This window comes from Pseudophryne corroboree, chromosome 4 (genome assembly GCF_028390025.1).
Source record: "Pseudophryne corroboree isolate aPseCor3 chromosome 4, aPseCor3.hap2, whole genome shotgun sequence".
In the NCBI taxonomy this organism is placed as follows: domain Eukaryota; kingdom Metazoa; phylum Chordata; class Amphibia; order Anura; family Myobatrachidae; genus Pseudophryne; species Pseudophryne corroboree.
The window spans coordinates 57,419,778-57,435,376 of record NC_086447.1 but is presented as its reverse complement, the minus strand read 5'-3'; the positions used below and the strand labels follow the sequence as shown (position 1 = coordinate 57,435,376).

Genomic DNA, 15,599 nt, shown 5'->3' with positions numbered 1-15,599 from the left:
ATTGTTATTTGGTCCGATTAGGGCAGTCAGAGGAAGACGTAATTGAAACCGTTTCTCTCCATGTTCCAATCCGGCTGGGCTAAAAAACAGTCAACTCATATGGAATCAGGTAAGGCTATCCCTATATATGTGGATAATGATTAACGTGGCCATATTATAAACGGTATACCGTATGAGCACGGCTCGCTCCGCAGACGTTCCTAACCCCGTATTTCACATTCTTAAGAAAGAGTCTGTTTCAGTGTAAATAATCACAGTTTTATGCCCTAAAATGCTCTGTAATATATAAAGTTTTACAAGTTTACATGAGAGACCTTTACAAAGAAATGACACACACAAAAGACATACTAGGAGAGACTTACGAAAATGGTGCACAGTAAAAAGTTGGTGTTACCCGTGGCAACCAAACACGTTTGCCTTCATTTTCTGAACTGCCCATGGGACAACACGGCAAAACCACCATTTCCATGGCACGAATCTCATACACTTCTTCCACGCGGTTAACAAAGGTTCCATATGGGACACACAGGGATAGGGGTTTTATACCTGCAGGGAAAGCGAGCTCTTAGCTCAGAGAACACTCTGTTTGTTTAAATAATTCAGATTAAGCATTGAAAGCGCAGTTTATAAAAAGAAGCCAGGATTTCCGGACATACTGCTATCCAGGGGTACTACACAATTGTAGAGTCTCAGAAAGGAACGTTGGTAGTAGTATTCCGCTGTTCTCGTACGGAGAAGCCGCTGGAATTCTGGATACCGAGTACTAAAGGAACTCAGGATCTCAAAAGGACAGGAACTTCTGCCTCACCAACGTGACAGCGTTTGCTAACAGTACTATTAAAAAAAAGGTATTAAAAGACAAACACAATACAAGCTATTGCAATAGAAGCCAGTAAGGTCGAGTAAAAGTGCAAATGATCGGCAGAAGTCGGAACACGTACAACTCACAAATCGTTTCAATTAATACTGTAGGTGGTCTAATGGTTCGTTTAAAGGCAGATTTAAGACCTAATGTAATATAACCTGCGAGATACAGGCAGGAGTGCGGTTATAGCACGGTTACCTGTATTTTTAAAGCGCCAACAATTTAAAAAGCAAAACCAACCTGGAACATCTCGCCCCATGAACCCTAAACTTTATCGGACAACCAAAAGTAATTATTGTTCGATTCTGCTCATATAAATATATGCGCTGATTTTTACATAATTCAGGATTAAAAACCAATAGAATCTTTGGAGCAGATGGACAGTGACCAGAGTATCATAGTAATACATATCATAAGTGCCTCTTAGCTGCATATCTCAGCATCCACACAATTTGTAGTGTCTTTACAAGCAAAAGATATAGAAACGTTTTCACCATTAATGGGGAGGCGAAACGCGACAAATATGCACAATTGTTTCTGGACAATCACAGTTTAGGATAAAAACAAAAAAAAAGTTGTTTCTCGATCTAAGGCTGCACGTAAATGACTTGCACCGGAACCGTGCCCACATCACTCGCGGAACGCTCCTCTACTTTGCAGAAAGTCTTTGAAGAACATGATGAAGGTGCGGCAGAACGCGTCGGAAATTTTGGAAGCACTTGTAAACTGGAATGCCAGAATGGAATAAAACGTTCTAGACCTGGGACAAAGGTGGTTATGGCTGGAATTAATACTGAGAAAGCGGACACGAAGGTTATGGGCACCATGCCATCTTCACAGGACGAGACCCTACCGGCTAACTCGACGTACAAGAGACTGCAGTTATACTGATAATAGGAACACATATTAAGGACTGAGGAAAGATTGCTAAGGTGCTACGTCTAAATCTAAGTACATTTTCACTTTGACCCGTCCCCGCTGTGTAAGGTTATCAGTCATCGTCCAGAGCCTCTGTCTTGATCTCGTCGGCTCCTTGCCGGGCCAGCGCCAGGATGGTGTGGTTGACAGCTGCCATTTCCACTGCTAGGGAGATGGGATCCTGGTGGTCACTATGGCTGGTGCTGTCATCCTAAGCATGTAGAGGTAAAAACAAATCACAAAATAACTAGTTAATTCACAATATGCAAACCGTATTCATCAACAGCATTCCTCCCTTCAACCCTTGCATTCTGACGTCTGAGATATTACAACTAAGGTCCCTACCTCCACTAACCACTCATCTCCTGGAAGGACGAGAGGAGGGATGCTGCGAGGCAGAAAGACTGGAGTAATCATTGACTCCTCACTCTCCTTTAAACCAAAGATTCAGTACCTCTTACAGACCCTTTCTCATCCAGGACACTACTAATACCCTTATCCACTCACTGGTCATTTCCAGATTGGACTACAATAATCTCCTCCTATCTGGCCTCCCTGATAAATTCCTCTCTCCACTCCAATCTATCATCAATGCTGCTACCCGTCTCATCTTCCTCACCAAACGTACTACATCCACCACCCCTCTCTTGCAGGACCTCCACTGGCTACACTTCCCATTCAGAATCCAATTCAAGCTTCTCTCAATCACCTTCAAAGCCCTCACCCACTCCTCTCTGTTACATCTCTGACCTTATCTCGCTTTACATTCCCACCAGTCCTCTTCACTCTTCTAATGCATGTCACCTCTCCTGACAACTGATGACCTCCTCCCACTCCTACCTACAAGATTTTGCACGTACTGCTCCTTATCTCTGGAATTCTCTACCTCTCCGCATCAGACTCTTCACCTCTCTACAAAACCTCAAACGGGCTCTCAAGAGCCACTTCTTCACCAAACCCAGCCAACTCTCCTCCTAACCCTCTTGTCTATGCTCACTGTCTACCCCTTCTGTGTCACCCTGGTCCGTCAGCCCTTCACCTTTTAGATTGTAAGATCGCAAGAGCAGGGCCTTCTTTCCTCATGTGCCTTTCCTTTTCTTACTTACACTATCTTATGCTCCATACTCCCTTTGGTGGCACCTAACTCTTGGTTTTCTATACCTGTCCTATATTGTCTTGAACTGTAAGTCCTATTTTTTGGTTTGCTCATTTGATTATGTACTGTGTGATTGGCGCTGTGGATCCCTTGTGGCGCCACATAAAAGGAGATTTATGGTAAGAACTGACCCTTGTTAAATCTCTTTCTGCAGGTACACTGGATTCCACAGGGAATAACATCGGGGTCTAGAGTAGGATCTTGATCCGAGGCACCAACAGGCTAAAAGCTTTGACTGTTCCCAAGATGCTCAGTGACGCCTCCTCTATAACCCCGCCTCGGTGCACAGGAGCTCAGTTTTGTTAACCAGTCCAATGCAGTAGCAGGTAAAAGAGACGACAACAGTTAGTAGCCACAGACACCACATTCTCACGACAGGAGAAGGTATCAGCAGCTAATGCCATACCAACCCAAAGAAGCTAAGTGCGTCAGGGTGGGCGCCCTGTGGAATCCAGTGTACAGAAAAAGATATAACAAAGGTAAGTTCTTACCATAAATCTCCTTTTCTGCAGCGGGGTACACTGGTATTCCACAGGGAATAACATCGGGGATGTCCTAAAGCAGTTCCTTATGGGAGGGGACGCAGTGTAGCGGGCACAAGAACCCGGCGTCCAAAGGAAGCATCCTGGGAGGCGGAAGTATCGAAGGCATAGAACCTTATGAACGTGTTCACGGAGGACTACGTAGCCGCCTTGCACAATTGTTCAAGGGTCGCACCACGGCGGACCACCCAAGAAGGTCCAACATACCGAGTAGAATGGGCTTTGATGGTAGCAGGAGCTGGAAGGCCAGCCTGTACATAAGCATGTGCAATCACCATTCTAATCCATCTGGCCAAGGTCTGCTTGTTAGCGGGCCAGCCACGTGTGTGAAAACCAAACAATACAAAGAGAGAATCAGACTTCCTAACGGAGGCTGTCCTCTTCACATAGATACGGAGAGCCTGCACCACATCCAAAGATCACTCTTTGGAGGATAAATCCGGAGACAAAGGCCCGAACCACAATCTCCGGGTTAAGGTGGAAAGAAGACACCACCTTAGGTAGAGAACAAGGGCGCGTTCGAAGAACCGCCCAGTACGGTGAAAAATCAGATAGGGGGACCTACAAGACAAGGCACCCAAATCTGATACCCGTCTAGCAGAGGCAATAGCCAGAGGGAAAGCCACTTAAGGTCCGCAGATTCAAGAGGTTCAAACGGAGACTCTTGCAAAGCCTCCAGAACCATGGACAAATCCCAAGGAGCCACAGGTGGGACATAGGGAGGTTGAATCCGTAAAACATCCTGAATGAATGTATGAACATCAGGCAGAGTCTCAATTTTTCTCTGAAACCATACCGACAAGGCAGAAATATGAACCTTGATGGAGTCCAGACGAAGGCCCAAGTCCAGTCCCTGTTGTAGGAAGGCCAAAAAGTTTGGCCGTACTAAACTTGTAAACGTCATGATTGTTAGATGCGCATCAAGCAAAGTAAGAATTCCAGACCCTATGGTAAATCCAAGCAGAAGCCGGCTTACGGTCCTTCAACATAGTTTGAATGACCGCCTCAGAAAATACTTTGACCCTCAGTACGGAAGCTTCAAGAGCCACGCCGTGAAAGCCTGTCGGGCCAAATCCTGGTAAACACAAGGGCCCTGAACGAGGAGGTCTGGTCGTTACGGAAGCAGAAGAGGACGCTCTAGCAAGAGACCCTGTAGGTCTGAGAACCAATGCCATCTGGGCCACGCTGGAGCTATTAGAAGGATTCCTTCTTCTTGCTTGAATTTCCTCACTACTCTGGGCAGGAGCGACACCGGAGGGAACACGTACGGCAGCCGAAAGTTCCATGGAATTGCCAGTGCGTCCACGAACGCCGCTTGAGGAACCCTTGTAATTGCTCCGAAGACCGGAACCTTGCGATTGTGTCGAGACGCCATCAGGTCTACATCTGGTAGGCCCCTCTTGTCCACTAGGAGTTGAAAGACTTTTGGATACAGGCTCCACTCTCCGGTGTGTACATCCTGACGACTGAGGAAGTCTGCTTCCCAGTTGAGGACCCCCGGAATGAACACTGCCGATATGGCTGGCAGATGGCGTTCCGCCCATTGAAGAATCTTTGACACTTCCATCATTGCCATGCGGCTTAGAGTGCCGCCTTGATGATGATTTATGTACGCCACCGTGGTGGCCTTGTCTGACTGTACTTGAACAGGCCTGTTCAGTACCAGATGCCGGGCCAGTTTCAGAGCACTGAACACTGTCCGCAATTCCAGAATGTTTATTGGGAACAGAGACTCCTCCCTGGTCCACCGACCCTGAAGAGAGTGTTGCTCCAACACCACGCCCCAACCCTTCAGATTGGCATCCGTCAGTGAAACACAGACCTCCGTAGACAAGGAGATCATTTGAGACCTGATCCGGTGAGGCAGGCCGTCCCACTTGGCAAGAATCAGTTTCTGCAGAGGGCGGGAATGAAATTGAGCATACTCCACTATGTCGAAAGCCGACACAATGAGGCCTAGTACTTGCATCGCTGAGTGTATCAACACACGCGAACGAGAGAGGAAGCAACGTATCTTGTCCTGAAGCTTCAGGACTTTCTCCTGTGACAAAAACAATCTCTGGTAGTGCGTGTCCACCATGCTCTGTGCAGGGACCAGGGATGATTTCTTCCAGTTGATGAGCAACCCGTGGGCTTGCAGAAACTGGTCCGTCAAATCCAAATGACGGAGGAGAACTTCTGGGGAATTGGCCAGGATCAGCAGGTCATCCAGATACAGCAGGATCCGGATGCACCGACGGCGGAGTGAAGCCGTCATAACTGCCATGACCTTGGTGAAAATTCGCGGAGCCATGGTCAGACCAAACGGTAAGGCCCGGAATTGGTAATGGAGATTGCCAATAGCAAACAGCAGGTATTGCTGATGTGACATGGCAATAGGGATATGCAGGTAAGCATCCTGTATATCCAGGGATACCATATAGTCCCCTGGTTCCAAAGCCAGGACAATAGAGCGAAGGGTCTCCATACGGCACTACCACTCCGGTGTCCAGGAGCGATTGTACCACGTAACGGAGAGTTGTTGCCTTCACCTGATCTGAAGGGATGTCCGTCAGGCAACAGCGAGGAGGGGGACATGTCTTGAAGGATACAGCGTATCCGTGAGTGACTACTTCCCGCACCCAAGCGTCTGAAGTGGTCTTCAACCACACCTGGATGAACTGTAGAAGTCGGCCTCCCACCCTGGGATCCCCCAGGGGGAGGCCCGCCCTGTCATGCCGCAGGCCTGTCAGATTTGGAAGCCGGCTGATGAACAGCCCAGGCACGTTTAGGCTTGGTGGTTTTGGAAGTGCGAGACTGTTTCGGGTACGCCCGACCCTTTGCTTTACCTGGAGGGCGAAAGGAACGAAAGGAAGCACTGTTAGCCTTCGGGGCAGAAGGAGTAGTACTAGGTAGACATGCAGTCTTAGCAGACGCCAAGTCAGCGACAATCTTGTTGAGATCCTCACCAAAGAAGATGTTTCCTTTAAACGGGAGCACCTCCGGGGTTTTCTTAGAGTCCAAGTCCACCGACCAGGACCACAACCAGAGAGTACGGTGAACCAAAATGGATGTCGTAGCAGCCTTGGCCGCCAGAACACCTGCATCTGAAGCTGCTTCTTTAATGTAATGAGATGCCGTGACAATATAAGAGAGACATTGTCTGGCATGTTAAGAAAAATTGGACGGAAATTCAGCCTCTATTTCCTGAGCCCATGCCTCAATCGCTTTTGCGGCCCAAGTAGCCGCAATAGTGGGCCTACGCGCAGCCCCTACAAGGGTATAGATAGCTTTTAAGCATCCCTCCACCCGCTTACCCGTCGGCTTCTTGAGAGAAGTGACGGTAGTGACAGGTAGAGCAGATGACACCACCAGCCGAGCGACTTGCGAATCCACCGGCGGTGGAGTTTCCCAATTTTTACTCAATTATGCTGCAACGGGACAGCGGGCTAGCATCTTCTTGGGCGGGGTGAATTTCTTTCCTGGGTGCTCCCAGGATTCCTGACGTATGTCAACCAAGTGGTCAGAACCAATTTAGTAACCTTCTGACATTTGAACCGGTCCGGTTTCTTAGATGTAGAAGCAGGCTCAGTATCATCATCAATCTGAAGAATGAGCCTGACAGCCTCTAATAGATCAGGAACATCCACTTGTGAAACAGATTCCCCATCAGAAACGTCATGATCAGAGTCTGTGGGGTCAGTATACACGCCATCTTCATCGGAAGAGGTACCCGGAACATGCGTGGTTGAGAGAAAGTAACAGCCCGCTTAGAGAACTTCTTAGGTTTAGTCTTAGGCGGGCGAGGGTCGGGAATATGTTTATCCAAAGAGTTATTCAAGTGCTGTAACCGAGTGGAGAGAGCATCTGTCCATGGCGGATTAACCGCAGGGACCATATAAGGCTGATAAGGCACAGTAGGTTCCATAGGGGGCGCAAGTCTAATTACCAGCGTAGTCAGTAAATTAGAAAAGGCAGACCAAGGTGGGCCCTTATGTGCCCCTGTTGTTACAAGCTAACTGGGGGGTAAAGTACCCGCAAAACCTGAATCCTCCACAGCCATGTGATCCTCAAATGCATCTGGGACATCATAATCGTGCACGGCGGAATCAACCCCAGACCCACCGCCCCCCGGTAGCTGATATGATATGAAATACCTAACACAACCCCCCCCCGTGCAGTGTGACAGCACAGAGGATTTCGGAGGTAAAATGTGACTGAAAAACAGAGAAAAATACAAAATACGTATATCCTGTCAAATACCTATATTATCTAATAACCCTGATGCACGGAGCCCCCTCAGGTTACAGAATATAAGGATAGCACTAGGAGTGAGATACACGGAGCAGAGATCACCCAGGAGCTATATATACACACACACACACACACACACACACACACACACACACACACACACACACGTACAATGCAGGAATTATGACAAAAATAAAACTGCACTGGACTAGCAATACTATTACCGAGTAAAGCTATGTATATAGACAGATATATCAATGCACAGTAAAGACTGGATAATACAGGGTACTTGTACTAAATAACCCTGAAGTATGCACTCATTCTTAACTAACACTGTCTAAACGAAATGCAGCATACTTAAGTGTCCTGTAAATACACAGCGCTGATGATGCAGGCGGCTTTACAGAGGAGGCATCACCCAGCAGTCCCAGAATCAGCGCAGCTGTGTGTAATGGTGCCCAAACGCTGACAGGAAGTGAGGGAGACAGAGAGATGCAGCTCCAGGGCGGGAACATTTACTCTAAATGGCGCCATGGGGCTGGGGGAGGGGCTACAGGCCAGAGCCCTATCCCCTTGCTGAACTTCACCACCGGGTGCTGCGGGCCTTAATAAAATGGATTATAGCCTAATCCGACCTGTGCCCTTGCCCTGGAGGTCTACTGGGGTCCCTGTACTGCCACAGTGTCCATGCCAGCGCGCAGCCCGCCTCCTAATGGTCGCGGCGGATCACGATTTCCAGCGGGTCGTCCCTGGGGGACCATCTTACCTCCTCCCTGAGTGCGACCACACAATCCCGTAGAACTTCGGTTAGTGTGTGCACAGTGGGTGAAGAACCGGAGCCTCCGCTGTAAGTACCCGGCAACCAGGGACGCGGGAGTATACAGCGCCGCTGGGGGAGATGATGGAGCTGCAGCAGGAGATATCAGAATGATATCTAGCACTAGAGTGCCTCTGCTGCAGCCCTTGAAGTCTTCTATCTTCTTTAAAATAGCTCTTCTTAAGGCTGCTGGAGCAGCCCTGCCTGTTAACTGCCTGCACTGCAGGCACCAACTTACAAACTGAGCTCCTGTGCACGGAGGCGGGGATATAGAGGAAGAGACGCTGAGCATCTTGGGAACAGTCAAAGCTTTTAGCCTGTTGGTGCCTCGCAAGATCCTACTCTACACCCCGATGTTATTCCCTGTGGAATACCAGTGTACCCCGCTGCAGAAATAGAAGATGATAATAATAATAAAAGATAATAATAATAATATAATAATAATAATAATAAGAGGTACACCAACGATTACCCGGCACCTGATGGTCTGGCACCTCTTTTAATCCGGACACATCAGGTGCCGGGGGAAGTTAGGCTGTGGGTGGGAGTTAGGATGTGGGAGGGTGCTTAGATAGGCTGCGGGAGGTCTAAGATTAACAGTGGGAGGTTTAGGGTAGGGGGAGTCTGGCTGTGGGTGGGTAGTCGGGCCGGGGGTGCGGAATCGGCTGCGTGGCCAGAGTTAGGCTGTAGGAGACACAGTGGATAGAATTAGGCTGCAGAGGGGGGTTCAGGATGCTGTCGACAGCACCGTCAATGATGCTACCAATAATCCGTCAAAACCGACAATCCGGCACAGTGCTGGAAGCAAGGGTGCCGGATTATTGGTGGTGTACCTGTAATAATAATGTGTATACCTCATGGCAGAGCAGCATACTATGAGCTGGGCACAAAATCATATTAAGAAAAATATCACAAATGCAATGTACATCTATACATGGATGGAAGCAAGAAGAGCCTACAGAAAACAGATAGTATGATGGGGAATCATCTACCTTCAAGCTACTTTAATTTGCTGGTTTGCCTTTGTTGTTCCCCAATTTTTAATAAAGATATTTGATCTAACGGCTTTCTGGCCTCTTCTGTTTCACAAGAGCCTTTGCAGCATCCTGGCACAGCTACTGCACTTGCCCTTGAAGCCAACTTCAAACGTGTGGCTGCTGAAACGCGTTGACCATGCATTTACTAAGAATGTGTTTCAAGAGTATTTTATTGTATGAGGAATTCCCATCTTCTGTGACAGCTTATATGGTAATTGTCCTGGATAACAGGGCTTGGTGAGGACTCACTGAGCCTTTCTTTGAATGCTCCTCTGAAATATAAGATGTATGGATCTATATTTTCTGGTCTGATATGAGAATATGAGTGTTAGTGTGTCTTCTAACTATATAAAGTGCCTTACCAGTGTTGGAGTAGGCCTGCAAGGGGACTGCCCATACTTGTCCAGATGTCACACAAGAGAAACTGACCTTACCAGCGTCAGTGTGGGCCACCGAGGAGAGCCCACCTTAATATTCTCAGTGTGGTTACGCGGGAAGAACTGCCCTTACCAGTTTCAGTGTGGACATGCAAGAAGAACCACCCGTATCAGTCTTTGGGCATACCAGTCTCTGGGGGCATATGAGGAGATCCACCCTTACCAGTCTCAGTGGGGGCATGCGAGGAGAACCACCCTTACCAGTCTCAGTGGGGGCATGCGAGGAGAACCACCCTTACCAGTCTCAGTGGGGGCATGCGAGGAGAACCACCCTTACCAGTCTCAGTGGGGGCATGCGAGGAGAACCACCCTTACCAGTCTCAGTGGGGGCATGCGAGGAGAACCACCCCTACCAGTCTCAATGTGGGCATGTGAGTTGATCCACCCTTACCAGTTTTGTGTGGGCATGCGAGGAGAACCACCCTTACCAGTCTCAGTGGGGGCATGTGAGGAGAACCACCCTTACCAGTCTCAGTGTGGGAAAATACATGTAGAAAAAGAAGGCTCTTTGTGGGCATGCAAGGAGAACCACCCTTACCAGTCTCAGTGTGGACATGCAAGAAGAACCACCCGTATCAGTCTTTGGGCATACCAGTCTCTGGGGGCATATGAGGAGATCCACCCTTACCAGTCTCAGTGTGGGCATGCGAGGAGAACCACCCTTACCAGTCTCAGTGGGGGCATGCGAGGAGAACCACCCTTACCAGTCTCAGTGGGGGCATGCGAGGAGAACCACCCTTACCAGTCTCAGTGGGGGCATGCGAGGAGAACCACCCTTGCCAGTCTCAGTGGGGGCATGCGAGGAGAACCACCCTTACCAGTCTCAGTGGGGGCATGCGAGGAGAACCACCCTTACCAGTCTCAGTGGGGGCATGCGAGGAGAACCACCCTTACCAGTCTCAGTGGGGGCATGCGAGGAGAACCACCCCTACCAGTCTCAATGTGGGCATGTGAGTTGATCCACCCTTACCAGTCTTGTGTGGGCATGCGAGGAGAACCACCCTTACCAGTCTCAGTGGGGGCATGTGAGGAGAACCACCCTTACCAGTCTCAGTGTGGGAAAATACATGTAGAAAAAGAAGGCTCTTTGTGGGCATGCAAGGAGAACCACCCTTACCAGTCTCAGTGTGGGCATGGGGAGGAGGGATTGATAAGGGATATTGGGGAGCTTATGCCATGTTACACAGGGATCTGAAATGGGGATATAAAGCTCCACCACCGATCAGGTCTTGTGTGGCCAGTGTTCTATTAACAAGGTAAATTGTATCTTTGTACAATGTTGGCGTTATGTAAAGACGCATGATAAAATAATAAAACTGCTACAGTATATTATGAGTTCTGCCTTTCGCAGGGCTTAATTTTGAAGTCTGGGAGACCCGGTTTAGTATGGCGAGTTCCACCAGTGCTAGAAGATTCAGTATAAAGAGAAGGAACTGAAGAAGACCCTATTAGTGGCTGAGGGCAGGGACTGACCAGCGGAATCAGGCATTAGACAACAGAATTCTCCCCAGCCTCCATGGAACAGACTGCAATAACCACCACCAGGTGGTCTCCCAGCACACCGATCGGATTTCACACGCATAGCGGCATTTACTTAGTAAGTTGCGGACTGCAGCCTCACCCGCCCCTCTCTGCACACCCTGGCTGTTAACTATCCATGGTGCCGACACGTGTCTGAGCGCCATTAAAAAAAGGAGCAGGCGGTAACAGGAGAGAGGGAAGAAAGCAAAGCTTAGCGCGTCAGTGAGGAGCACTTCTGTAATGAGATAACGCACCAGCACCTTTTGAGGCTGAATTAAAGCCTGGAATCAACCTACCTGTAATTAAGTGCACAGAATGACAAAACAACTTTTCCCCATGCAGTGACACTTACAGAGGATAATGTATGGTTAATAATTAAACCATTGAGCCATTAAGTTTTGTTCTTTACTTTAAGTTCCTGGAGAAGATAAACTGAATGCACTAAAGGTGTGGTGAGCAAGTCATAGGAAAAGCCTTCTTACCGACACTGCGGATCCCGAACATCTAAACTAAGGGTCTCAGAATCCACATTTCAGGATCATGTCAGATAACCAAATGCCTGCACCGAAAATTCTGCTGAAGGCGGATCTGAATGCAAATGCTGATCTGCATATTATGAATAAGTAGGTTAAGCCTCGATAATACATTTTCTCGCTGACAGGGGGAATATCTTTGCCCAGGGCCATAGTTTGCAAAATTAAAATTCACTCTTTATAAATGAGGGGAAACCGTACAAATACACAGGACCCTCCTACTGCGCCAAGTCATTGCTGGGTCATAACGCAGAAGCAGAGATGCTCACCTGTTCTGAGTAATCGTTTCCATCCACGTCGTCGCTATTGGAGTGGCCGCCTGGACTTTGTACATCGATGCCGTGACTCTCCAGGATTGCTGCTTCTTCGAAAAAAGCAAATATGGCCCTAAATTATCTGCAATGGTAATACAAGCCACCCCGCAGCTCTTGTAGAGGGAGAAGCCGCCGACAGTCCTCCGATTCCTGCTCAGTGCTATCGGCCATGACACTAGTAAGGAGACACAGCTAGAATTGTTATAGACTACACAAGTGCTGGAGGTTGCTTACAGGGCCCAGACTGACGATATATATCACTAGAGCAAAGCACGGACCTCTATGAGGACACCAGATGGATATTTATACAAAACCCTAACAAACATTCCACCACGCGGCAGCAGCGTTAGCAGATGGGTCACCGTGCCAAAAATGTGGGGAGCTACTGGCATAAACCATAGAATATTGATTTAATAATATAAGCTTGCAGTAGAACAGCAGCACATGATGTTCTGTAGATACATCTGTCATCCATAAATGTAGGTTATTAGTCTGCTCCCTTTAAGGCGGCTCGCTGTGAGAACAGAACTGGTTTAATGGAGCCAAAAATCTAGTATGACTGACTTTGCATTAAAGTAAAATTATAATCGAATGACTTTCAGATCCAGGAGTAGGAGTCAGAAAAGGTCGATAGTGTTGCTGAAACATGAACATCACATCAGCTCAGCATTTAACCCTAGCTATGTGGTGAACCGTACAGTGCAAGAAATAAACACAGTCCAAGATATTATGCTAATCTGAGGATAATTGTATTGCTAAGTATTCAAATGCACATGTGTGGCCTAATTATACATGGAAATGCAAGAAATGGAATAACCTGATCACAAGTATACAAATAAGAATACAACACTGTACAGTCCACTACCTCTCTGCAATGTCAGACACCTGGGGATGTACAGTCCACTCTACCTTCCTGCAATGTCAGACACCTAGAGCTGTACAGTCCACTACCTCCCTGCAATGTCAGACACCTAGGGATGTACAGTCCACTACCTCCCTGCAATGTCAGACACCTAGGGATGTACAGTCCACTACCTCTCTGCAATGTCAGACACCTATGGCTGTACAGTCCACTACCTCTCTGCAATGTCAGACACCTTGGAATGTACAGTCCACTACCTCTCTGCAATGTCAGACACCTAGGGCTGTACAGTCCACTACCTCCCTACAATGTCAGACACCTAGGGCTGTACAGTCCACTACCTCTCTGCAATGTCAGACACCTACGGATGTACAGTCCACTACCTCCCTGCAATGTCAGACACCTAGGGATGTACAGTCCACTACCTCTCTGCAATGTCAGACACCTATGGCTGTACAGTCCACTACCTCTCTGCAATGTCAGACACCTTGGGATGTACAGTCCACTACCTCTCTGCAATGTCAGACACCTAGGGCTGTACAGTGCACTACCTCTCTGCAATGTCAGATACCCGGTGCAGCAGATACCTCCCCCAGTAGAAGGTAATCACTCATCACATTAGTGTTATGCACTCATTAGCATCACACAGTAACCCGGAAGACCTCCGGCTATTCCTATTACTATCAGCGGTGGAAGTTTCCTGGTGAGTGTGTAGCATTGTGCAGTAATAAAACAATCGGCCTAGGTACCATCACTGGAAAGAATCCAGGCTCTCTATTATCATGCATTAATGACAGCTAGTCTCCCTGACACCATACAAGCAACTGTTGTCACGGCTGTGCGCTAAAACATTACCGATATTGGCTCTTCTCTTTATTTCCTTTCTTCTGTTGGCGAACCAATTGTAGACCTTCAAGGAGGTGACACGTTCCAGGTCAGAGAGCTTCTTGCCTGGAAAACACATTCATTTATCACATAGGGTAATAAACCCGCTATATATAACTACAGCCATTCGCCAGGATCCAGATTTAGGACTATACTGGAAGCATCTAACGGAGAACTGCGTGGCTACCCATTCATTATATACAGTATAACGGGAGCGCAGGTCCTGGCAACATCCTAATATGGCACAATATGGAAGTGATACAAGCAGAACACGTGCATATAATAAGCTAGGGGCCAGGCGCATGTGAATGTATAGGGGTGTGAGACGGTCAGCGACTAGTCCCCGAGTGCTTTGGTCATGACATCAGATGCCGATAACGTGTTGCTATGGCTTTCCTGCAATGAATGAGAGCAGCAGACGCATTCGGAATACAGGTTGCATGCATTAATCGGTGATTTGCCCTGTGCTGCGCGGACCACTCAGACACCTGGAAACATTTACCCCCGCTGCGGCGTCTCTTAACCTTGAGAATTAGGAGAGGCGCTGTAGCGCCCGCTGTCACTCCGTGCACCTTACACAGCTCATGCCAGAGCCAACTTGGCACAGGGCTGTTTGTTAAGCAGATTGGCTTCCCACCAAGGGCTTTAATAGGGAATGAATTACTGTTCAGACATAAATTATGTAGATAGCTGGAGATTTTTACATAACATTTCAAGGACTTCGCTGAATATGTAAAGATGACAAACACAAACTCTCTCTGTGGCATTTTCAGTGCGAACAGGTGGGCGCAGCGATGCGTCATCGAGAGGTCACCGTCGGAAGCCCTGAGCGCCGGCAATAGCACCTGGGATCCGCAGTCTACAATCTCAGTGTGTCTACAGACATTCGTTGTACATTGGCTAATAGGAGGACACTAAATGCAAAATAAAAAAAATATTCTGCACTTTAAAATACCAGATAAAGTTTTATGATCGTCGTCAAAAAAAGTAAACTTCAAACTTTAGAACAATTTTAACTTTCACATTTCTCTGTAAATAGTAACCAGGAAACTATGGGTAATGCAACTGCTTCTCATTCAGTTTGCAACCAGATAAGACCACCAATGACACCCCCGCAACCCCCTCCCCCAGTTCACAAGCCCCTCCCTATTTGGTCACTAGGCTCCGCCCTCCAAAATACTGCTTTGCGAGAGGTTACAGCTCATAAATGCAAATGAGCGGAGGGTTTGAGTAGGCAATAGATGGCTTAAAAGACAGGCAAAAACAATGGCTCTTCAGGGAACATAAAGCTCTGCCAGCTTCATAGAAGCTATGGAAAAGCCTTCAAAATGGACTAGATTCAGAGTCGGACGATAAAGCAATCAGGGACTCTTCCAGCAATAATCAGCAGGCTGCGCAAAAGCAATCGCAGACTATGTATGTGCTGCACCAGCCATACGCACCTCCGCAGAGGATACAAAGGTGGATTGGCTTGCGCCA

At 47.9% G+C, this 15,599-nt stretch overlaps 1 protein-coding gene across 4 annotated transcripts in view; it reads right to left on the bottom strand.

Annotated features, from left to right (window-relative positions):
- Positions 1 to 236: 236 nt before the first annotated feature.
- HMBOX1 (homeobox containing 1) overlaps positions 237 to 15,599 on the bottom strand; it is a 169,662-nt gene continuing 154,299 nt past the window's right edge. Inside the window, exons 8-10 of one of the 4 annotated variants that reach the window (XM_063915071.1) lie at positions 14,091 to 14,186; positions 12,329 to 12,423; positions 237 to 1,994 (exon numbers count right to left, since the gene is read on the bottom strand). In XM_063915071.1, coding sequence (XP_063771141.1) covers positions 1,857 to 1,994; positions 12,329 to 12,423; positions 14,091 to 14,186 — 329 coding nt within the window. In that variant the 3' untranslated portion in view covers positions 237 to 1,856. Of the gene's footprint in view, positions 2,001 to 12,328; positions 12,424 to 14,090; positions 14,187 to 15,599 lie in introns of all 4 variants that reach the window. The other 3 variants (XM_063915072.1, XM_063915073.1, XM_063915074.1) reach the window with 3 other exon arrangements.